Below are 22,356 nucleotides of genomic sequence, written 5' to 3' on the forward strand. Positions count from 1 at the left end.
CACTTCACGTTTGTGAGATGTGAGAGAGAGAGACACCTCACAGGGCTCCACTCTTCGTGCTACGCCAATCAAGATTAGCGCGCGGCACGGAACGCGCTAATCCCCGAGAGCAACTTCATCCCTTCCTGCTCACCTCTTGCCTCGCTCTCACAACTGACCGCATGACTGCGCGGCATCTTCCAGCAACAAGCACATGTCCGTAGACATCAACTGGGAGACCCTCACTGGAGGCTCTGATGGAGCAGCTCTGGCTGAAACGATCCGGTCATTTGTTCACGAACGGTTCCAGAGCATCCCGCTTCCCAAGCTGATCCGCTCGGTCAGCGTTCACGGGTTTGAATTTGGCAAGGTATGTCCGGACATCGTGCTGAAAGACATCACCGATCCGTTGCCGGACTTCTACGAAACCGACGAAGGCGAAGACGCGCATGCAACAGGCTCTGATGGTGATATTACGAGAGCGGACGTTCAGCCGGACTTCCAACACTCGCAGACCCGGCATGTGAGAGGCGCTGAAGGCTCTCGCCGTCTATCAGAGATACAGATTCTGGACCGCGCAAGCACCACTGGCCTGACGCGAAATGCTGCACCTGGGGTGCTAGGCACCACATCGAACCTGGGCTACTTTCATCTTCCTCTATCTGCAGGTCTGCCTGGCACCCAGACTCCTCTCGCTGCAGTAGCTGGTGCACATTATGCTACAGGAAATCAGGCGGCCCCAATCAGAGACGGACATCCAGAGTCATTCAGCTCCGCTTCACCAGCGTCCGCGGCTACGCCCACATCATCACATGGCCATACCTACTTTGATCGGCCTGCAGAATCGAACCATTCGGGTCAGGCTGGTCAACCAGAGCCTTCAAACGAACACCAATTTGACCAAAGCCCCGAGGATCTGCAGATCGTATTTCGTGTCACATATTCAGGTGATGTGAGACTCTCGTTGACTGCCGATGTGTTCCTCGATTATCCCATGCCTAGCTTCGTGGGGATACCGCTGAAATTGAGAATCACTGGTCTGGCTTTCGACGGCGTTGGTATCCTGGCGTACATCAAGAAGCGGGCGCACCTTTGCTTTCTTAACCCAGAAGACGCGGATGCACTTGTGGGCGGAGAGCATGGCCTGGACCCTTTCGACGATTCAGGCCACGACGATCATGATGCTTCGAAGCCAGGACGAGTTGGTGGGCTGCTGGAAGACATCAAGATCGAGAGCGAAATGGGTGGCACAGACGGCGGAAAGCAAGTCCTGAAGAACGTGGACAAGATCGAGAAATTCATCCTCGAGCAAGTGCAACGCATTTTCGAGGACGAGTTTGTTTATCCCAGCTTCTGGACTTTCCTGGTCTGATGGCTTGGCCGAGACCGTATGGATGATGAACGACTTTGCATTGCTCGAGTCAAGTCTCGTCTGCGAAAAGTGGAGCACGGCTTTGCGTATGCAGCTACGCGAAAAGCCAGGACGGCTGTTACACAGAATGCCTGTCAACACCTTGCTGGTCTGTGAAACAACAACCCTTGCTTCCGCGGCACCTCTCCCGCTGTCAAAATCATGCTTGTGAGACGATGGGCGGGAACTCCATTGTACAAGGCCAGTCAAGAGAGAATGTCACACTCGAACCTGCCAGTAGCCGGTGTCAACGGAAGTGACGATGCACCACTTTTCACAGTGCGCTACCAATATACGAATCACGCCGTGGGAGTCCACTTGAGTTGGAGGCGAGCCCACAACGTGTGAGACTCTGCGTCGATATCGCCACGGTCGCTATCACGAGGCTCGCTTATCATGTGACAGCATGACTGAATAGTACATTTGCCACCATGCGGAAAAGGTTCTGGATTGAGGCGATATTCGTAATCAACGTCGGAGGACTCGCACTATCTTCGACCTGCACTATCGTCTGCAACAACTGACGGAAAAAATGGCACGATAGCACACTCGCAAGATGCTCGTATAAACTGGGCTGTGCGAGACCATGCACAGCGTGAGTCAGTTCTCTAGATTGTTCATTGACTCTACTGCGGGAGCAGCGTCTATTCAGCGCCATACAAACGTACACATCGTCAAGCCTTTGTGCAGACCATCCACTATCATCCATGTCTACAGCTTAACTGAGCAAGAGGACCGGAGACGACACGTAAGCCCCATCGTGTGCAGAAAGAATTGGTAGTGAGGCCATCGAGAGAAAGGCTCAGCGACAACCAGATCTGATCGGGACAAAGCCGTACTACGTACGAACCTTGCCCTTGAAGCATCTTGTTCGACCGCTGCTACCCGCGTGCTCCTCGCGTGGCATGTTCCAGCCAAGCTGACCAAGTCTCTATCACACACTGTTGACTTACGACCTCTCCAATCGCGCAGGTTCGCGAGATTCGCCTCATGGATGGGTACGTCCACTTCGGTGACTGATCAGCAATGAAGCAAATGCCGCTCTGGAGCATCACATGAGCTCGGTGTTGACTGCCCTGGTCGACGGCATCCCAAACCCTACGCCCGAGCATAGTGCTCACACACAAGACAGGGAAGCTCGATGCATGAAAGACCGAGTCACACAGCTGAAGCGAACTCCAAGGGCTTGCTTGCAACGGACAAGGTCAACCCATTTGATTCTGCTTCAAGGCTGAAATGAACAGACGTTCAGGGTCCAACACGGAAGCTCACTATCAAAGATTTCTTTGCGTTCAGTCAAGCCCTGCCTCAGACTGCACGTGTCAACGAACTCCGGACTCGGCATATCGTCGAACGTATGGGCTAGGTGGGCAGTACTTTCAGGCCCCGGACATTAACAGGGTCTGATCTACAGGCTAAGACCGGCGTATGACTTTGAGACGTACAACTCCAAAAGGATTCAGCCTCTCGGTCTGACCATGGTATCCGACGCTGCTATGGTCTCGGAACTGATATCATGGCTGTGACCATATCGTTTCATTGGAATAATGGCTACCTTGGCGCTCTGACGGGTCTCCCACAAGAGTCTTGCTCATTTGGATGCTAACGAGAATGACACATGCGATAGCGATGGTGTCTGTGGCGATGACAAGATTGGCGTTACTGTGCTGTGATAGTCCCAAGTCATTGCAGTCTGGCCGATTGAAAGGTACGCCTGATGTCCTGCAAAATCGAGAGTCTCTACCCATCTTCCACCCTTCTTCCAAGTTCGAGAGATGCGCTAGCAACTGTCGGTTCACCAGCTTATCAGCTTGATCACCAACACCCTGGGTGGTCATGACTTCTACCCGACATATCCGACCTTATACGACCCGTCGACGCTTTTGCCTCGCGCATCACTCGGCGAAAGTGCCACATCACCAGAGTCGATCCTATGCAGTGCACAGCCCCACGCTCATCATCACGCGCACATGGATAAGCTCCAAAATCGTGCATGAAAGCAGATGCGCCTTTTGGTTAAGGATCACATAGCCTTTCTCACGACTCAGTGCCTTGCATACTCGAAAACAACCACCCGAAACCTACTTCTGACTCGCCATGTGTCCTCGTGGGACACACTTTTGGCAAATTATGAGCGCAGCCTAGGGTTCGGCTTCAGGCCATACCCGAGAGGCCGGTCACGTTGTGTTGGTCACGAACGTGGCGACTGAGTCGGGGTTGCGGGACGGCACAAGGTGTCTGAGGTTATGTTGTGGTGGTGGCTTTATGCTTGTTTCGGTGAACGAGAGCGGTTGAATGTCCGAATGGGTTGCATACGGAACGATCCGGCGACGAAAGGTAAAAGATTCAGACGGTCGAACATGGATATGGAGGTTGGATCTGTGAGAGTTGCTTGAGGTTAAGGCCTTGAATTTCTCGTTTAGTTCGAAGTCTGAAGATTACGATCAGGTGAGTAAAATGGAGTGTACCTTAAGGGATAACTCGAAGTAAGTGGGAAGATAGTTTAAGCCAAGCAATGTTGGCCACACGCCAAATGAACGAATTGAAGCTTTGAAAGAGACTTCGACAGCGGGACAAAGAGTCGAGCTCGTTCGACACCACAGTCCTACTTAGACTGGCAGATGAGCCAACAAAAAGATTGGCAGGTAAAAAGGAGAAGAGTGTGTTTGGGGAAAGCTGACCAGCGGCTTGATTGATCATTTCGCCGTACAGAACGCTCTCATGACCGCATTATACTTACCTCCACCTCGATTGAAGCACTTACCCAACTTCATCAAAGACTCCTGTGACCGTGGTAGCACCCAGGTCTACTTCTGACCATTCGCCTTCGCCTCCTGCTCCTCCTCCAATCGCACCAACTCAGCCTGCGGAATGTCCGTCCACGTATACCCCTCCCTGACACAGCAAGGGCACCGAAGCGCCACGAAAAGCCCCTCGTTCGTCCAATCCTCAAGCTTGAGGATGTCCTCCTCAGAGATGATCGGACTGATCCTGTTGAAGTGCTTGTCGTAGATGCCGCCCGGACGTTGGCAGCTATCGCAGCACGGCTGCTGACGCTGAATCAGAGCGGCGATGGCCCCGGGGTCGCGCCAGATGTGGGAGCCCTGGGAGAGCTCCATCTTGACGGCGTCCATGCGGCCACGGGTGAGGAGGTTGTTTTCCAGGACCCAGAGTTCTTGCGTGCGGATGGCGGTCGAGACGCAGGATTTCGGATACGTCTTCGAGGCGTCGATCTTCTTGCGCAGAGCCTTCTGGTGTTGGGACTGGTTGGCTTCGACCTTTTGGTGCTGGGCTTCTTCGATGGCCTTGATGACGTTGATGTCCAAGCCCAAGGCTCTCATTTGCTTGATCGTTTTGCGGTCGAAGGTGAAAGTGCTGTTGAATGTTGGCACGTTCTGGAGGGGGCACTTGGTGACCTTGGCCTTAGCAACGGATTGAGCAGCCAAGGCGGCGCGAGGGCGACTACCCCTTCTGGAGATGGATCGGAGTGGCTCAGGCTCAACACTGGTCATGCCGAGGCCGATCTCATAAGCAGCTGTCTCACAGATCTCCCTTTCAGTGTTGATACGGAAATCCTCGTCGATGACAATGCCCTCTGCTTGGGCTTTACGCTGGTATTCATTCCACTGGTCACGCATATCCTGAGCCTTGGGACCCCGTAGAAGTGTGGGCCAGAGGGCTTAGACAGAACAGAGAGGAAGATATCGCTGAGATTGGCGGAAGGGTTGACGCGGCACTCACGCTCGGTGTGGCCTTGCGAATGGCACTTGTGGCACTCGCGGAAGAGAGGGTTGCGGCACTCAGATGACAAGTGGCCTTTCATGTTGCACTTGCAGCAGTGCAGGCATGATACGTGGCAGGCGGCCATTGCTGCGCCGTTCTGGCACTCGCCTGACTTGTGGCCGATTGTGTTGCACCAAGCGCAGTAAGGGATCGCGGCGACCTCGGAAGTTGGATTAGACTCGTCCAGGTCCATGGCGACCCAGGTTGGAGTTGGGCTCCATGGTTTGCCAGTCTTGCTGGGACTCTGTGGTGAGGTTGAAGTCTTCTTGGCTCGTGGGTTGTTGTTGGTGCTGTAGGTAGGGACTGCTGGCGTCTGCTGAGCGGCCTTCTGGCTGTTAGGATCCAACCGACAGTCTTTCTTCAAGTGGCCAATCTTGCCGCATAGAGCACAGGTCTTCTTCTGGGCGGTAGTATTGTTGGCAGTCTTGCAGTCCTTCGTGTTGTGAGTGGAGTTTGGGCCATGAGTAGCGCAGTTGAACGACTTCTTCTGGTTGTTGTTTTGGCTCCGCTTGGAGCTACCTCTGTTGTTGTTGCTCATGATGTCAGTAGGAAGCAATGAGTGTGTGTGCTTTTGGTGTTTTCTTTTAGCTGAATAAGAAAGAAAATAGGACAAGGTTCTGTCCAGCAGATACCCAAAAGGAAACACAAATGAAACTGGGGAAGTGAGAGGCTGTGGTGTGTGTGATGGGAGGAAAGGGAAGATTGGACGAACGATGGAGTTCGAGGGGGTTATAAAGGGCCGTGGCGAAGGGCCGTGGCGTTGCTAAAGATAGTCTTTGATGGACTCGAGTCTTTGAACAAAGACAAAGCTCTTGCTTGTGGAGGCGCTGATATAGATTTCTCCGTCATTGTCGTCGCTTTGTCAATTGTGGGTTGACTTCTTGTCGTTGTAGGGGACCGCACGTGATGTTGCATCGGGAAGATTGGTCGATATAACGTAAGCATTCAGATAGTGACGGTGAAGCATGTTGTGGATGTTCTGTGCTGTGCTTGTGGGCCGATAGGCTCGTAGTCATCGATCATCGCGTGTACTAGAATACCCCGAACTCATGCAGCTCTTTGCCTGGTCAATGAATTTGAACACCTGGCACGCTGAGCTGATTGACCGGAGGTACGTGCCTCGAAGACCAGATCCATGGAGGCTCGTAGGGAAAACTTAGAACCCGCGCATAATGGCCGGTATCGACATTTCGACGAGTCTCTCTGACACTCAAAGCTGTATGACTGCAGCAGTAGCGTAGTGACCATCTTTGCAGCAGGTGAAGTCCTAAAGATGGCTGGTGACAACTGGTAAGGGAGAAGGTGAGGTTGCTCTGTATACGCTAGTATTTAGAGTTGCGTGTCGGCCCGCTGAACGCTCGAAATCTTGGCGGCGATGCCGAAAAAAAGTTCCCGCTCAAGACCAGCTTCGAAGTTCTACTTTCCAATTTTCCGAACATCGCCAACATGTCGTACGACTACATCAGAGACTCGCAGAAGCGAAAGCGAAGCCACGGCTCGAAGAAGCCATACAATCCTGCCATGATGTCCGGGGCCCTCCCATCACCAGAGGCGGAACCGGAAGATGTCGAGGAAGAGGCGCAATCCCGAAAGAAGGTCAAGAAAGAGCACAAGAAGAAGCGCAAGAGCAGCGAGGGTGTCAATGGAGACGTGAAGAATGGCGAAGACTCTGTATCTGCGCCTCCAGTCAAGTCGCCAAAGCAGCCTGTGGCGAACGGTGAGCCGTCGCAAGATGGAGGACCTTCGAAGAAAAAGGCCAAGAAGGAAAAGAAAGAAAAGAAAGAAAAGAAAAAGCAAAAGTCTCAAGCCGAGGAGCTTGATGCGCAGGTTGAGCACGACGAGGAAACTGGTGCAGAGGAACAGGTCAATAAAGAGCTGAAGGAAGCGGCCGCAGAAGCTGATGCTGCGGAAGTCGAAGACGATTTCGCTGGGTTTGAATCAGAAGAGGAGAGCCAGGAGAAGGCTGATAATGCGGAGAGGTCGAGTGATAAGGATGATGACGAGGAGCAAGACGAAGACGAGACCGAAGCACCTGCGACGAACGGAGATCTTGGAGTTCCGTCAGACCTTCCATCCGCACTGGGCGTGTCGCTACCCAATACCAAATCGGAGCCTCAAAAGTTTACAGAACTGAATTTGTCTGAACGAACGATGAAGGCTATCCAGGACATGCCATTCGATACCATGACTGAGATTCAACGCCGAGGCATTCCTCCGTTACTTGCTGGTCGAGATGTCCTTGGTGCTGCCAAGACTGGATCCGGAAAGACTTTGGCTTTCCTGATCCCTGCCGTGGAAATGCTACACTCGCTGCGATTCAAGCCTCGCAACGGTACCGGTGTGATCGTGGTGTCTCCAACTCGCGAATTGGCATTGCAGATCTTTGGTGTTGCTCGCGAGTTGATGGTACATCACACGCAAACCTTTGGTATCGTCATCGGAGGAGCCAACCGACGAGCAGAGGCCGAGAAGCTTGCAAAGGGCGTCAACCTGCTTATTGCTACTCCCGGGCGACTCCTTGATCACCTTCAGAATACCCAGGGATTTGTGTTCAAGAATGTCAAGGCTCTCGTAATTGACGAGGCTGATCGTATCTTGGAAGTAGGATTCGAGGACGAAATGCGACAGATTGTCAAGATCCTGCCCAAAGAAGACCGCCAGACCATGCTCTTCTCTGCTACGCAAACTACCAAAGTTGAGGATCTTGCGCGAATATCACTTCGCGCTGGCCCTCTGTACATCAACGTCGACCACGAAGAGGAGCATAGTACCGTTGCTGGTCTCGAGCAGGGTTATGTCATCTGTGAGGCAGACATGCGATTCCGCATGTTGTTCACGTTCTTGAAGCGACACCCACAGAAGAAGATCATCGTCTTCTTCAGCAGCTGTAATTGCGTCAAGTATTACTCTGAGCTGCTGAACTACATTGATCTACCTGTCCTGGACCTCCACGGCAAGCAAAAGCAGCAGAAGCGAACGAATACGTTCTTCGAGTTCTGCAACGCCAAGCGTGGTACTCTGATCTGTACTGACGTGGCTGCTCGAGGTCTTGATATCCCAGCAGTGGACTGGATTGTGCAATTCGATCCTCCTGATGACCCAAGGGACTACATCCACCGCGTTGGACGTACAGCACGAGGCGCCAACGCAAAGGGCAAGAGTTTGATGTTCCTTCAGCCTAGTGAGGTTGGTTTCCTCAACCATCTCAAGGAGGCCAAGGTGCCGCTGGTCGAGTTTGAGATTCCGCCCAAGAAGATCATGGACATCCAGAGCCAACTGGAGATGTTGATCGGCAAGAACTACTATCTCAACAAGGTGAGCATGCTTTCAGTTTTGTCTTATAATCAATTCAGCTAACGTATTCGTGCAGTCCGCAAAGGATGGCTACCGATCATACCTCCAAGCCTACGCTTCGCACTCTCTTCGATCCGTCTTCAACATCCACAACCTCGATCTCAAGAAGGTCGCCAAAGGGTTTGGATTCTCAGTGCCGCCAAAGGTCGATATCAACCTCGGTGCGAGCATGAAGAAGCCGGATAACGCTCGCCGAGCGTATGGCAGTCAACCGAAGCAGAAGTTTCACCAGCGTCGATGATCGACTGCTTTTGATTGCCCGGACTTTCTTTGGGCGACTTGGTTTTCTGCAGGCGCCGCATTAGCGAGGGGTGTTTACGCATGTCGGGATAAAAGGTGTCCATAACAGTACGTATCCTCGTTAAGAGACACGTGGTTCACTTCTGTCTCACTCTAGCACTGTTTCTCAGATAGACTCACTTCCGAACACGCCTTGCTGTGTATCTTATTGCCGCGGCTTGGTCAACCAAGCTGGCTCATGATGAAACAGCGTGTGGTTGTCTTGATGGACCCGAGACACAGGATCAATGCAGCTCATAACACTACCATTTGGCCAACTACTCAATCCTCCGACCTCTCCAGACACCAGAAGCTACTGACAGCAGTCCGACCCATCAACAATGGCACTACTACCAGCCAGGGTCGGTGGCTAGGCTGGTGTCGACTTTTGAAATCGGAACTCCACCGGCCGAGAAGCCGATCCTGTCGCTCAGCACGAAGATCAACCAGGATGGGCGCCCTGCAGTTGAAGATGTTACGCAGGGCAGCTTCGGCGTGTCAACGCCTCCTTCGAGTGCAGAGAAGCGGTCTGACGGTCTGTCCACCAATAAGACTATGCAGTCGTCAGCAAAATCAGAGTCATCGCCAGAACAAGGCATCGGCGATGGAACATCAGAAGCGAGCACCGCATTTCCAACGCCAGATACGACTCCCGAACGGATACCATCATTCTTGCAACCAGAAGTGGCAACAGTCAAGCAGGAGAAACCGAAAGCAGTGAAAATCAACACCAAACCCACCACACAACGCTCAAACAAGAAAGCAGCCCAACACACCGCAGCCCGAGCACAGAGACGAAGACAAAGACAACGTCAAGCAGACGTTCTGTGAAACTCTTTTTCGGGAAAGGATAAAAATTGATCCGGCAACTAGCTCCTTCAATGTGAATGAACTTTTTAAACTTTCCACCTTATCCTCAGTTTAGCTAGACTGGATGTAACTTAGTGTTGACGTCCTTTCGTCCGAGAGGTCTATCTATTTAGTCCACCGCCTTTGGTGGGTAATTGTAGCCAGTCTTATGTATCTTTGACATCCATGTTAGGTCGATTGTTGAGTATTGTGTAACTATCCATCCGCTCGCCACATGTAGAGAAAAGATGCCCTCGTTCCGCAAAATCGTCGGTACGCCTCCTCCCCCTTTCCCAAATCCAAAACCCCCTCACCTACTCACATGTATCTACAGACAAAATCCTCACCTCCAAATACAACAAACCCTTCCCCGTCACCCTATTACCCTCGGCGATAGGCTACTACCTCGGCGTGAAGCAAGGCGAGCGACAGGCGCAGATTTTGATGGAGATTCAGGCGTTGGATCGGGGCGATCATGGGGAGGTGAGGAGGATTGCGGAACATCCTAGGTGATTTTTTGGGGTTTGGTTTTTGGGTTTGGATGGGGCTTGGGGATGGGGATGGGGAGGGCTGAGAGGTGCGTTTGAGGGAGGGCCGAGAGGTGGGCTTGGAGGGAGCTTGCTAGTGGGTTGCAGGGAGGGAGAGAGAGAGATATAGCAGGCTTGGATGCCATTGATGGTGCTCAGATGTCGAGTCCAATCTTATCTCTGCCATTTGTACTCGACATCACAGTGGAAAGGTAGACGATGTGGACATGCAAAGCATAGCATAGCATATAGTTTTTGATAAGGGGGTATTCAAAGCAAAATCCTCAAAAAGATCTAAACGAACATCGCTTTGGCACAATCTAATTTTCCGTGAAAGGAGTTCCACGTTCAGCGCCAGCAGAAAATACAACCAGTAGTCAAATCGACCACTCACTCGTCCACCACCACAAACAAGGACGAACAAATTCAAAATTCCCTCGCCCTGAAGTTTCAAGTCCCTCTCTGAGTTCGTCGGGAAATCTAGATGGTGTGTCATCGCTCATCAAGAAAACCAGAGAGTAGAGAAGAATCAACTCGCATCACTCGTCATCAAAAAGATTTTTCGCTCAATTCATCATTCAAATCATACCGTGATCCCTGCCCCCACTATCCTGAGAAGTCTTACTGCCGCCATTCGCCTTCGGGGTCGAGGTCGCGGTCGCAGCAGCACTGCTGTCTTTCTCAACAGCCTTGTCTTTGTTCCTCCGCTTCAAAGCCGGCACAAGCTTATTCGTGACTTTCTTCTTTTCTTTCTCTTTGACTCGCGCGGCCTCCATTTGTTTTTGGATCTCCAATCGGGCCATTTCCCTTCGTTCGCGGTGCCGGATTTCCTTGTCGTAGCTCGGGAGCGCCGTCGTGCCCGTCGTGTGCTCCGTGTCGCTGCTCACGGCGCTCGAGACGTTGCTGACGCTGGCGCTCGCGGAGGCGACGGGTGACCCGACACTTTGTGGGTAGTTGCGGTTCTGGTAGCTGCCAGCCAAGCTTGAAGATCCTGGGCGTACGGGTTGCCAGTCGCCTTTGGTGGTCCTGATGCTGCCAGAGGGAATGTCCCATGTCAAATTCGATTCAGACTGGAGAGACGTACCGTCAAAACGGCCATGTTCGTCGTCCGTGTCGTCTGACTGGCCTCTCAGCTGCGCCAGTGTGGCCTCGATCGCGGGGTTAGCATCTTCCGGCAGTATTGACGGATCGCTGGCGATCTTGTCTGCCACAACGTCGAAAGGATCTCTGACCGTCCCTCCAGGACTTTTGATGTCGCCTTTTTGCAATTGATTGATGACGTCCTCCCATTGGAAACTGTGAGGACTGTCAGGCCGCTCAGCCCGTTCAGCACGGTTCAAGCACTCCTGCGTCCTTGAGTTGAGCTCTTCACAGAGCTGGTGAAACTCCTTCAAATCGCTTTCTGACTGCTCAATGGCGGCAAGGACATCGTGATGTGTTTTGCCCGGCAGAGCAGCAGAGTCGTCTTTGTTGGATAGCGCGCTGGTCGCCTCGAGCCAGAGATGGATGAGATCCGCGAAAGATCGTGCCTGATCAATCAGATAAGGTAGACTTGGGAAGCCCTCTCGACTACTAGGTGGTAATCGTTGCATAATCGTCATTGGCGTGGTATAGCTCAAGTGCTGCTCTGCACTAACCACACCAGGTCCATATGTCGGTGATGTCGGCGAGTTTGGCCCAAATGTTGTCGAAGTCGAGATTGGTGCTGGCACATAACAGACGTCGTCGATGAATGACTTGAAACTCTCACGGTGCTGAACGAGGAAGGCGTTCATGGGCTCCATCCAAGGCTCTTTCGTTCCAAATGAGGCCATGTTGGCCATCGTCTGCAGTGACTTTGCAATCAAGGTGAATGCTCTTCGTGCGCGAGGTTTGATGTCGTCTGTAAGATGTTAGCTGAGAAGGCATTTTTAAAACTCTTGCTTCCACATACCTATAATAAGACCAAATAGCTTCGGATTCAAGACCGCCGGACAAAAGAACCGCAAGAACAAGAATCCAGAAACACTGCTGTAGCTCACACTCCGCAAGAAGTCACCATATCGATCCTCCGCGCAAGCACGAATATGTCGAAAGATGATCCGCAGCTCAATAGGACATCGAGACTTGTTCGCCACGATTGCCTTCCAAACCTCTTGAGTGAAGAGTAAAAGCCTGCGCCAATTGCGCTCAACTTCGTGCGAAGAGCTCACGCGATTCGGGTCAACTTCGCAGTCGGCGTCCTTGTCGTTGATCTCTTGAAGCTTGGCAGCAAGAGACTCCTCCAGATACTCCTTGCCAACCCGTCGCATGTGCGTGTCGAGACTCTTCGTCAACAAGGTGTTGCCACGGAAGAGCAAGTTCGCCTCCAACGTGGCGTTCTTATTCATGTCGCGAACAATCAACTCGCGATCGCTATTCCCAGCACCACTGCCAAGAGGGTCGTTAGTATCGTTCGAGCCCACTCGCCTGCTATACCGCAGTCGTGTAATCGGGGTCTCTTTGTGTATGCCATCAATCTCCTCTTCTACCAACGCCATAATCCAATCGCCCGCTTTCCCTGAAACCTGGAAGATGTTGAGCAAGCTGTCGCTAAGCCGCTTGAGCTCGCTGGGTATCATTTGTGCAATCTGCAATGTCAAACCGTTCGAAAATCGATGCAATATGTCGCTCAGTTGTCGGTAGTCGCGCGCCATCAAGATGATGCCTTCATCTGCTCGTATCTTTACGAGGATTTCGCCGACTTTCTGTCCATGCATGTTTGTAACCGGCCACCACTTCTCTACCTCTTTCTCTGGCTCGAGTTCCTCCATCTGGATCTCAACCTTTCCGCAGGTGACGTCGAATGCAAGGTTGGTGAAGCCACCCTGCTGTTCATTGTATGTTTCGTGGACATGTCGGCTGTCGTACTGTCCTGGGATGTTTGCCTGCTCTGGAGGCCGCCGTTTCACAATGACACTTGCGTTGTTGAGGACGGGCGGCAGGTCTTGAAACTCGAAGCTCTCGCCCCAGAGAGGATTTAAGCCTTCGAACTTGACGACCGTCTTGCCTCGCGTCTCGTTGTCAAGGAGCACTTCGGCATAGTAGCCGTTCTTGTCCTGCCCTGATGTCGCTTGTTGTCGATTGTAGCCACCACTGAAGCCACTTTCACTGTGTGAGGTGCTCGCGTTTGGGGGTTGCATCTTCGCCTCAACAACCCTCACACTCAGACTGCGCTCCATTCGGAATGTGTACGTCGTGCTGGTCGCAATCATACTCTCCAAGTCGCGATTCCCGTTCAACTCAGCACCCTCGAGCTCTGCATCCAACCGCGGGCCGTATATCGAGGGCATAGTAAAAGCACGAAGCAGGACAAACCAAACTTCGTACAGTACCCTACTTTCAAGACTTAAAAATATGGGCCGTATGAATCCAGGCTGGGCGTGGGTGTAGCTCGAGGTGTACTGAGGGTAGATCGCGATGCAAAAGTCGTTTTCCAGCACGCTGCGATCCAGTCGTTGTATGGCACACCGGCTCAGTTGGCTCAGCTGTACGACCGAAATCAAGGAATTGTCGGCATCGGAATGCAGTTTCAGTTCGCCATTCTCGCGCAGCTGGCCACTGATTCTCCTCCATCGTCGTGCACCCACGCTTTGCATTCTGTAGGTGTTGGGTCGGGTGGAAGGCTGGCCAACGGCGGTCGCGGTGGTATTGCTATACCCGACGTTGGTGTCCCAGTATATCATCTTTCCTATCTTAATGACAGGGTTTTCTTTGGGCATCGCGGCGATCACTGATTTTCGCCGATCGCTTTTGTTGCTACGGTCGCTCGCAGCACGGTCTCGACTCTGCCTGTGCACGGGATTGTTGACTGATGCCCTTCGTTTCGAGTGTTCCGCTATGGTGGAAGGTTTGGACCCCATTTCTGAATCCGGCCGTGGCTCATTACTCGAGATGGAGTATGTGTCCCGCGGCTGCCAGTGAAGTAGCGCCGCAAACCATGCGTCAAAGTCGGATTGCGTTTGGAGTTTGATATGAACCTCATCCGACGTATAGGGGAAAGAGACCTCCAGATAAGGTACGTCACCGTCGACGCTCGAGCGAACTCTTGAACCTCGCAAGTCAGATATCAAAGTCTTGTGCGCGCCTTCACTGCCTCTTGATTCATACATCAAGCTTCCGCTTTCTTCGTGAATGTAGCAGTAACTTTGTGACCAAGGATTGCCGAACCCGCGGCGAAAAACAACATTCCCGCTCATTCGGCCATTCAACGTCTTCATCAAATGCAGTATTCGCCTCGCATTGGCACTCGGCAGTGCCGAAGTGATGGAGTCGATGGTGCTGGTAGAAATGGGCGAGATCGAGCGGTGGGCGGCGTGCACCTCCTGAGGAGGCTGAACGGGTGAACCGAGTGAGGATATTGAGGGAGCAACTGGCTGCTCTACTGAAACCGGCACCGACGCCAGATACTCCGCTCCGCCCTGGTATTTGGGTGACGAGGGCGCATGCACGCTGCCGATTCGATTTCTGTTCTTGGCAAGCAACGCAGTGGGCGACTGCTCTCGCCTGGTCCGATCTTCCAACGTGCGAGTGCGTGGTCTGTGTGCCATGTCGATATCCGGCATGCCGCCCTGCCCATTGCTTCTGCTCTCGCTGTGGCTAAAGTGGGAGGAATTGGAAACGCTCAGGCTGCCGTTCCTGCTGCTCGGTGGGCTGCTGGCCTGGCTCGACCACGTCTCTCGCTCGCGGTGGTCGCGGTCTCTGGCGCGCGTGCGGCTCCTGCTCGAGTTGCTGGGACTGTCTCTGGCGGCGGGGCCGGCGGTAATTGTAGTCGTGGTGTGCGGAATGAAGACGCGCTCGAAACTCATGGTGGTGCTCTCGGGCAGGGTGCTGTGCTCCATTCCCAAGCCGTCGCCTTGGTGTTGGTCGGGTGTTACCGGTCGAATGGTGGTGCCGCTTGCTGTGGTGCTACTCTGGCGCAGGGGCATTGAAGGACGTCGCTCGACGGTGCGCTGTGTCGAGGAGGAGTCGGGTTGTACGGGCCTGTCTTGTTTCTTCTCCTGCGACAGCCACTCATCATACAGCGTGGGCTCCTTGCGCTGCTGGTCCTGGGTCCACCTGTTGCGCCTGCTCTCCTTCTCTACGGCCATGGCATCGCCGGCCTCTGGCTGATGGCTACTCCACACGCCCGAGCGCCGCCTGTGAGATCGGTCGGTCATGGTCGCGGTCGCCCGTCCTCCACGTACACCTGCAGCCCAATCACTCGGCGGTCAGCCTCGCCACCACTCTTGCAAGACGGTGCGGGCTCAGAAGGGCACAGAGCGGTTTGGTGCGGCAGTCGCTGTGCAATGGCGACTCCGGCTCCGCATATCGTAGCGCGGTGAGATGGGGGGTGCGAGGGTGGTGTGGCGACGAGGGCCCCGCGGTGGTGGTATGCGGTGGTGGTGGTGGTGGTGGTGGTGGTGGTGGTGGTGGGATAGGGCTCTGCTACGGGCGAGGCATTGACTGACAAAGCGCACACACAGACAAAGCAGTGGGCGGGCGTTGGTGCAGTGGCCTGGGGCGCTAGGATGGAGTGCAGACAGACGGGCGATTGATGGTGGATTGGGTTGATGCGCTTCGCTCAGGAACCAGGAACGCAACGCACGCCGCAGCGACGCAGCCAGCAAGCTCTGGGTCTGGCGAGCTAATGTGCAGCACGTGCCCTAGGGCAGAGGCAGAGGCAGAGGTGAGATATGGCACGCATTCGGGCACGGGGAGAGTGTTTGCTGATGCTGCTGTTAACCCCGAGTGTGTGATCTGCCCTTCCCACACGCCAGACGCTTCACACAGATTGACGACGCCGCAAGCGAGCCAACAAGACACCAGACACCACACGCAGGCGAGGAGAATTGCTGCGCTGGCACTCGTCCCTCAGCAGTCTCCACCACCACCAAAACCAGCGCCTGCTCGTCCACCACGCCGCAGTAGCGTCGCCGAAAGATCGACGTTCCGGTCTTGGCCCAAACAGCAGACTTCCCGTCCACCCGCGCCGTCTGAGGTTGTTCCATGCAACGGCTATCTCCAAACCTCACCCTCGACATCCGCCATCGCCTCCTAATCCCACGGCGCAGACCTACACAACAATCCGGGAGAACAATCAGACGTCCTCCCAACATCACACGCACAGGCCTCACAACAAGCCCAATCTGATACACGCAGCCCTCTAGAATCACCATCCTTGCCTCCGAGTCATTGGCAAGCACCCCCAATATCCCTCATCCCTGCCACGCAACGCCAGAAACAGCATCAACTGGATCTGACATCACAAAAAGCCCAGCAGCAGCAGCAGCACCGTTCAACACGTCTGTGCTCGCCCCGACCAGCTCTATTACTCTCACCAACGCAAAACAAAACGCCGGAATCACATTTACCATCACACTCGTCATTCTCGAACACCACCATTCAACCCTCCAAAAAAGCACACTCCCCGCCAAATGGTAAAAAGAAACAGACTCAGACCGCCCCAACCCAGCAGCCGGGAACCTCCCCAAGCGCGCCTGCCCAACATCGCCCACCGGCGCGCCGTGGTACCGCAACAGGAACAAGACCAAGCAGAAACCCAACACGTCCGGAGAAAATAACGATGTAATCAATTCTCCGGTAGGTTTGACCAGGCTAGAACGTCTTTGGAAAGAAAGGCATGTCGACCATCGCAATGTCCGTGATGATGAGTGATGAGCTGGAGAAAGACAAAGAAGCACCTCATGCAGTTTTCGATGGGTCATGCAAAGAAAGTGCTTGGTGCCTTGTTCCACGCACGCCTTGAGAGGGCAAAAGTCAATGCGTGACAACTGCCGTGGCACTGTTTCAGACATGTCGTGCGGACGCCACGCACCTTCATCTTGGATGTCGTTATCGAACGATCGAATCAGCCCCCAAGCTGACCAGACTTCGATGTTTCTGTCTCTATATTCATCGTCTGCGCGAGTAACGAGCCATTTGTTTACGACTTTGTTAAGTATAGGGTTTTGATGTGTCTCAGGCTGGCGACACCAACGGAAACCGTAGAGCACCTCGAAAAAGGCAATGCAGACATCCGGTTAGGTCTTTCCAACGGCGAGACAGGGCTGAGAGTCTCAGTCTACCTCGTCAGCCTTATCACACCGTAAATATCAAAAGCGAAGTGACGGAAGAAGTAAAACCACGACTGAACCCTCGACCAACCTCCCCAACCAAGGACTCGATTAAAGCCAATGCGAAAGCTGACGTTGAGTTCTTCAAAGAAGCCCAAACTCAAGGTTGCATTGTTGAACCTGAACTGAGAAGCCGACTCCCTCCTGATACCTTCCAGAACACATCCCAAACATCGCCCTAGTTCGGTACGTTCCTTTGCTAGGCCACCAGCTCTCACCCAGCTATCTCAAGTAAGGCATTGCAGCTACAATGTTCGGTCCCCTCCAACGCTTCGATGCAACCGTTCGAGGTCAGTCAGCTAAGACAAAAGGTACCTCGAGAGACCACAAAAGTAACGTCGTCCATACTACTCTCCTTCTCACATGTTCGGCACCGAGACTTGAATCTCCCTGCAATGCGAACGAGTCGATTTTGTGAGAGAAATGTTGTGTTGTGTTGTGTTTGAGAAAAACTGTCCTGTCTGTCCTGCATATACCCTTTCATTGATGGGATAAAGATAAGATAGATAGAAAAATGGTATCATCAATTCCATAATAAACCCTTCCCCTTCTTCCCCTTCCACTTCCACGTCCAAGCCCAAGACCAAGTTGCTACATGCCCTATTCGACTCTCTCCAATTCTCTCCCAAACGACGACAAGAACCAATAAAAATCAAGAAAGACTCCGCGTTAAGGCATCATCCATATCGACCAGGCCAGGGAGGTAGAGGCCCCCCAAACAACATACTCCAACACCCTTGATAACCAATCAACCCAAATCAACAACAGGCCAAATGTTCCCAAGATCCCCTACAGCTAGTCCAGACTTCTCTTGAATAGATTCGATGTCCATTCTCTCATCAAGAGAGATCTTCTTCTTCTTCTTAAATTCAAGTATTCGTCCGACTCCTCGGCTCATTGCGAACCGAATTCTCATCGCTGACAGGACTCATCCCCGCGCTCCTTCCACTGGAGAGATCGCCACTGGCAGTCTTGCGGAGGGCTTGACGCATCGTCTCAATCGTCAGCTCGCCGTGTTGTGAGCTGGAAGTGCTTCCAATGCCGATGCTCCGGACGGGTGACTGGTCGGCATGTGTTGAACTCAGAGGGTGATTGATTCCGGCACCGGGTGGTGGCGTGGAGAGACCGCTGCTTAGGGTGTGACTGTGCGTTGAGTTTGGCGAGCGTGGTGAGCGTAGGGGTGATGCCGCACGTTCTGGAAGACCGGCTGTTGAGGGAAGGTTGGCGATGTGGAGGCTATCTCTGCTTCCAACTTCCCCCAGCGATGACGCGGCCATTTGTTGGTGTTCGCTGTGGACGATGTCCTTGAACGAGATGAAACTCAATCTCCGCACATCGTTAGGATCCAGCTGGCCATAGTTGCTCGCACTGTCGTCCTCCGCGCCAGGCGCAAGCGCAGCCTGATGTAAATTGAGACTCGACGCCATTTCGCTCTCCTCAGACTTCTGCTGCAAAAGCGCCGGCGGCGAATTCAGCGACGTCAAATCCGCATGACTGGCCGAAGGCTCCAACACCGTCGCAGCAGGCTGATGCGAAGAAGAGGTCACAATCTCGACCTCATCGGGGTTCAATGACTCGCTCGTGATCGCCTGCGCCGAAGCCTCCAATGCCGGCGGGATCGAGTCCTCGGTGATGACATGCGAAGGGATATGCGCGGGACTCAATTCATTCCCCAGAGTGCTAATCGGCACAGGTTCCTGGACATTGCGTTCAAAGATCTCGGACGAAGCCGGGCTGTGTAGCCTAGGCGAAGCTGATCGTAACCGTGACGGCGACGCCGCGACGGCAGGCTGATACGGGAGGCGCGAGGGTGATACAGGAACAGGCTGCGCGGTGGGCTTGAGGTCAGGCTGTTGTTGCTGTTGCAATTGCGATTGTTTCTGCGCCGAGGCGACAGCACCGGGCTGTGTGGGCGGCGCTGCAGCTGGCGCGTCCATGGCTGATGATGATTGTTGCTTCTCCTCTTTCTTCTTGCCCAAACCAAACAGCGGCAATCTCTTCTTCTTAGGATCCTTCTCGTCGGTCGTCGTCGTCGTCGTCGTCGCAGCAGCAGGAGAAGAAGAAGACGCAGCGGCAGTAGTATTCCCCGCCTGTCGCAAGTCCTGTCGTTGGCGCTCCGAGATCAGCGGCGTCGAGGAATTGTGCGGCGAGATGGAGCGATTCGCAGACGTGTTCGAGTCCAATGGTTGCTGCATATCACCGGGAATCGCGCAGCATAGTACTGAGACGGGTCGACTTCGTTTTCCCCAAAATAACGCACCGCAGCCAAATTGTTGGAAAGTCAAGGTCGAGGCAAGCTCGGGATAGCAAGCAAGCCGGCAAGCAAGTTGAGATGCAGCGAGACCCTGGATCTTCCCTAATTCGCGGCTGCTGGCGGGGGGACAAGGATATGACGGAGTTCAAACAACAACACCACCAGACATAATCCAAAATTGTCGGCGGCGGCTGAGTGGGCGGTGTCGGTGGTAATGAGGAGAAGAAGGCCAGCTAAACCAAAACTCCCAACACGAACGAGGCCCAGTGGAGAACAGAGATCAAACTGCTGCTGCTCTTGCTCTCCGACAGCGTGACCATTCGCCGTGTCACCTGCACAATGACGATTGGCTGGAGCCAAAAAACCAGCGCCCTTCCTTCTCCTCTCCCTTTCACAGCACTCGCCATCTCCCAATCTCATCACCAGGGACCACCGCCAACATGAAACGTCCCACGCGCGTTTGATCGTCACGTTTCGCCTTGCGAGGCGCTGGTGATACTGCCATTGCCGCCGCGCTCTGACGTTATTGTTATCGTCGGCACTGCCGTCGTGGCTGCTGTTGCTGCTGCGGTATCCTTGGGCGTGAACAGTTCTGCCGATAAGACGATCAGGCTGGGCATTATACACGCTGCACCGACGCTCTTTTTCGTTGTGTTGAAGAGCGCCAATGGATGTTTCTCTGATTTGAGGGGCGGTGCCGTTGTCGTCGTCGTGGTCGTTGGTTTGGATGGCTTGCGGATGTAGGAGAGGCTGTAGAGAGTGCTGGACATGTCTGTTCCTTTAGGTTTTGATTTGTTGATTGCGCTTTTGCTATGGCAATGGCTGGAGTTCTTATCTTCTCTGCTCGGTTCCATCTTTCTAACCGCAGCAATTGATCATTTTCAAAGCCATCCTTCAACCGCCCGACCTGAGAGTCTCAGCTCGGCTCAGCCTCCTCCTGCACGACATAGTAGTCACAAACATAGCAAACGCCTGATCCTGCAGTCACCATTGCGTTACCAGGGACATTGCTCGTTTTCGGTCGAGCTCAAAAATGCCATTGGATTCATGAGAAACTGTCGTATCCCATTTCAAGTCGTCTACCCTTTTGACAAGGCGCCGCGACGCTCATGCTAACCGATCGCTCAAACGCAAGTGTACCCTAGTGAACCCCCCTCGCTTCACTTCACCTGATTCCATCCAATGTATCTTCACACCTCTACGCAAAAGCCTTGGAGTAGGCCTTCTTCTCCTTCTCCTTCCGCGCCGCAGCGGACTTCTTCGCCGATGCCAGCTCGTTCTTCACTCCAGCATCGTTTGGCACCAGCTTCGCGGCCTGCTCTAGGTTCTCAATCGCACCCTCCTCGTCCTTGGCCGCCTTCAATGCCAGACCCTTTCGGTACAGCGCCTTGCCCTTCTCCGCGTCCGTGATGCCTGACACCGCAAGGGCCTTGTCCGCCGACTCCAGCGACTCGCGGTAGTGGGTGAGCTTGAATTGCAGAAGAGAGCTGTTGGTGTGCAGCGAGATCTTGAGCTTGCTCAGCTTCTCTCCCAGATCCTTGGGATCGTTCTCCAGCGGCTCGGGGTACTCGTGGAGGTAACGCAGCGCCTTTTGGTACTTGCTCAGACCCAGCTCCAGATCGCCCTCTTTGAACGCCTTGTTGCCCATGCTCTTCAGGTCATCCACGATCGCAACGACCTCGGTGCCCTTCCACTCCTCCTCTCCAGGCTTCTGATCCTCTGGGAAGTCCTCATATGAATCGCCAGTCTTGTCCGCCTTCTTCTTGGTGAGCTCTGAGATGTCCGCGTCTGGTGGCAGCTCGCCGCAGTCCTCAATAACGCAGTCCTTCTCTGGCTTGTCGTTGGGGCCGGTAGCTATGTTCTCCACTTGTCGAACCACACTCTTGCCAGCGATCACTTCACCAAACACCACGTGCTTGCCGTCGAGGTGGGGAGTTGGAACAGTTGTGACGAAAAATTGGCTTCCGTTTGTCGCAGGGCCAGCGTTAGCCATGGACAGCAGGAATGGCTTGTCGTGCTTCAGGTCGAAGTTCTCATCCTCAAACTTCTCGCCGTAGATGCTCTCACCGCCAGTACCATTGCCGGCTGTGAAGTCTCCACCTTGGATCATGAAGGACTTGATGACACGGTGGAAGGCGCTGCCCTTGTAGTGAAGCTTCTTGCCGGCCTTGCCCTCGCCCTTCTCGCCGGTACACAAAGCGCGGAAGTTGTCTGCCGTCTTGGGCACGACATCATTGTAGAGTTCGAAGACGACCTTGCCAGCTGAGACGCCGCCAATCGAGATGTCGAAGAAGACGCGGGAGCGGTTGTTGGCAGCCATGTTGGGCGAAGTGTTCGATGAAGGCGACTGGGTGGAGTTGGCTTGAGTGCGTGTGATTTGTGTGATTGTTGGCGGTGTTTGTTTGCGAAAAGTAAACGAAAGCTGAGAGACCTGAGCTCGAATGTTCTACAGAATCCACCCCGCAAAATAGTGGGGCACGAGCGGTCTTGGCAGGCACGGCGATCAAGTGAAGTGAAAGTGAAGTCAAGGCAACGATGCAATCACGAGGCGTGATCAAGAAGCCTCAGAGCAGAGCATGTGAGCTCGACCATGCTTCTCTTAGCGTCGTCCTCCTCTTGCTGCAATGGGGATCGTGGAGTTCTTGAACGTTTGGATCCTTCACTCTTACCAGCATCGTCAAATGAATTGCTGTTGGTGATCAAAGTAGCATCCAATTTTATTCCAACATCTTAGGTTCGATAAGTCATGCTTTTGATAGGACATCGTCGTCTCCTTCGCCGTGGTGC

The 22,356-nt window shown here is 53.6% G+C and overlaps 7 protein-coding genes across 7 annotated transcripts; 3 read left to right on the plus strand and 4 right to left on the minus strand.

The window, feature by feature from the left end:
* Window positions 1–193: 193 nt before the first annotated feature.
* On the plus strand, window positions 194–1,351 carry M409DRAFT_19877 (uncharacterized protein; the record flags this gene model as incomplete). The annotated part of the gene is made up of 1 exon (XM_033805137.1): window positions 194–1,351. One exon carries the CDS (start codon window positions 194–196, stop codon window positions 1,349–1,351), a length of 1,158 nt encoding a protein of 385 aa, XP_033671163.1.
* Window positions 1,352–4,197: 2,846 nt separating this feature from the next.
* On the minus strand, window positions 4,198–5,711 carry M409DRAFT_52011 (uncharacterized protein; the record flags this gene model as incomplete). The annotated part of the gene is made up of 2 exons (XM_033811961.1): window positions 4,198–5,069; window positions 5,132–5,711. The coding sequence occupies 2 exons, from the start codon at window positions 5,709–5,711 to the stop codon at window positions 4,198–4,200; spliced, it is 1,452 nt and encodes a 483-aa protein (XP_033671164.1).
* A 908-nt stretch (window positions 5,712–6,619) lies between these two features.
* On the plus strand, window positions 6,620–8,768 carry M409DRAFT_64594 (uncharacterized protein; the record flags this gene model as incomplete). Its single annotated transcript, XM_033816143.1, has 2 exons — window positions 6,620–8,488; window positions 8,544–8,768. The coding sequence occupies 2 exons, from the start codon at window positions 6,620–6,622 to the stop codon at window positions 8,766–8,768; spliced, it is 2,094 nt and encodes a 697-aa protein (XP_033671165.1).
* Window positions 8,769–9,903: 1,135 nt separating this feature from the next.
* On the plus strand, window positions 9,904–10,168 carry M409DRAFT_19880 (uncharacterized protein; the record flags this gene model as incomplete). Its single annotated transcript, XM_033805138.1, has 2 exons — window positions 9,904–9,928; window positions 9,990–10,168. 2 exons carry the CDS (start codon window positions 9,904–9,906, stop codon window positions 10,166–10,168), a joined length of 204 nt encoding a protein of 67 aa, XP_033671166.1.
* A 592-nt stretch (window positions 10,169–10,760) lies between these two features.
* M409DRAFT_19881 (uncharacterized protein) lies at window positions 10,761–15,359 on the minus strand (the record flags this gene model as incomplete). The annotated part of the gene is made up of 2 exons (XM_033805139.1): window positions 10,761–12,064; window positions 12,116–15,359. The coding sequence occupies 2 exons, from the start codon at window positions 15,357–15,359 to the stop codon at window positions 10,761–10,763; spliced, it is 4,548 nt and encodes a 1,515-aa protein (XP_033671167.1).
* A 2,825-nt stretch (window positions 15,360–18,184) lies between these two features.
* M409DRAFT_52014 (uncharacterized protein) lies at window positions 18,185–19,510 on the minus strand (the record flags this gene model as incomplete). Its single annotated transcript, XM_033811962.1, has 1 exon — window positions 18,185–19,510. The coding sequence occupies one exon, from the start codon at window positions 19,508–19,510 to the stop codon at window positions 18,185–18,187; it is 1,326 nt and encodes a 441-aa protein (XP_033671168.1).
* A 1,257-nt stretch (window positions 19,511–20,767) lies between these two features.
* On the minus strand, window positions 20,768–21,889 carry M409DRAFT_52015 (uncharacterized protein; the record flags this gene model as incomplete). Its single annotated transcript, XM_033811963.1, has 1 exon — window positions 20,768–21,889. The coding sequence occupies one exon, from the start codon at window positions 21,887–21,889 to the stop codon at window positions 20,768–20,770; it is 1,122 nt and encodes a 373-aa protein (XP_033671169.1).
* Between the last annotated feature and the right edge of the window lie 467 nt (window positions 21,890–22,356).

The sequence above is a fragment of the Zasmidium cellare genome, assembly GCF_010093935.1.
Source record: "Zasmidium cellare ATCC 36951 unplaced genomic scaffold M409scaffold_8, whole genome shotgun sequence".
NCBI lineage: Eukaryota > Fungi > Ascomycota > Dothideomycetes > Mycosphaerellales > Mycosphaerellaceae > Zasmidium > Zasmidium cellare.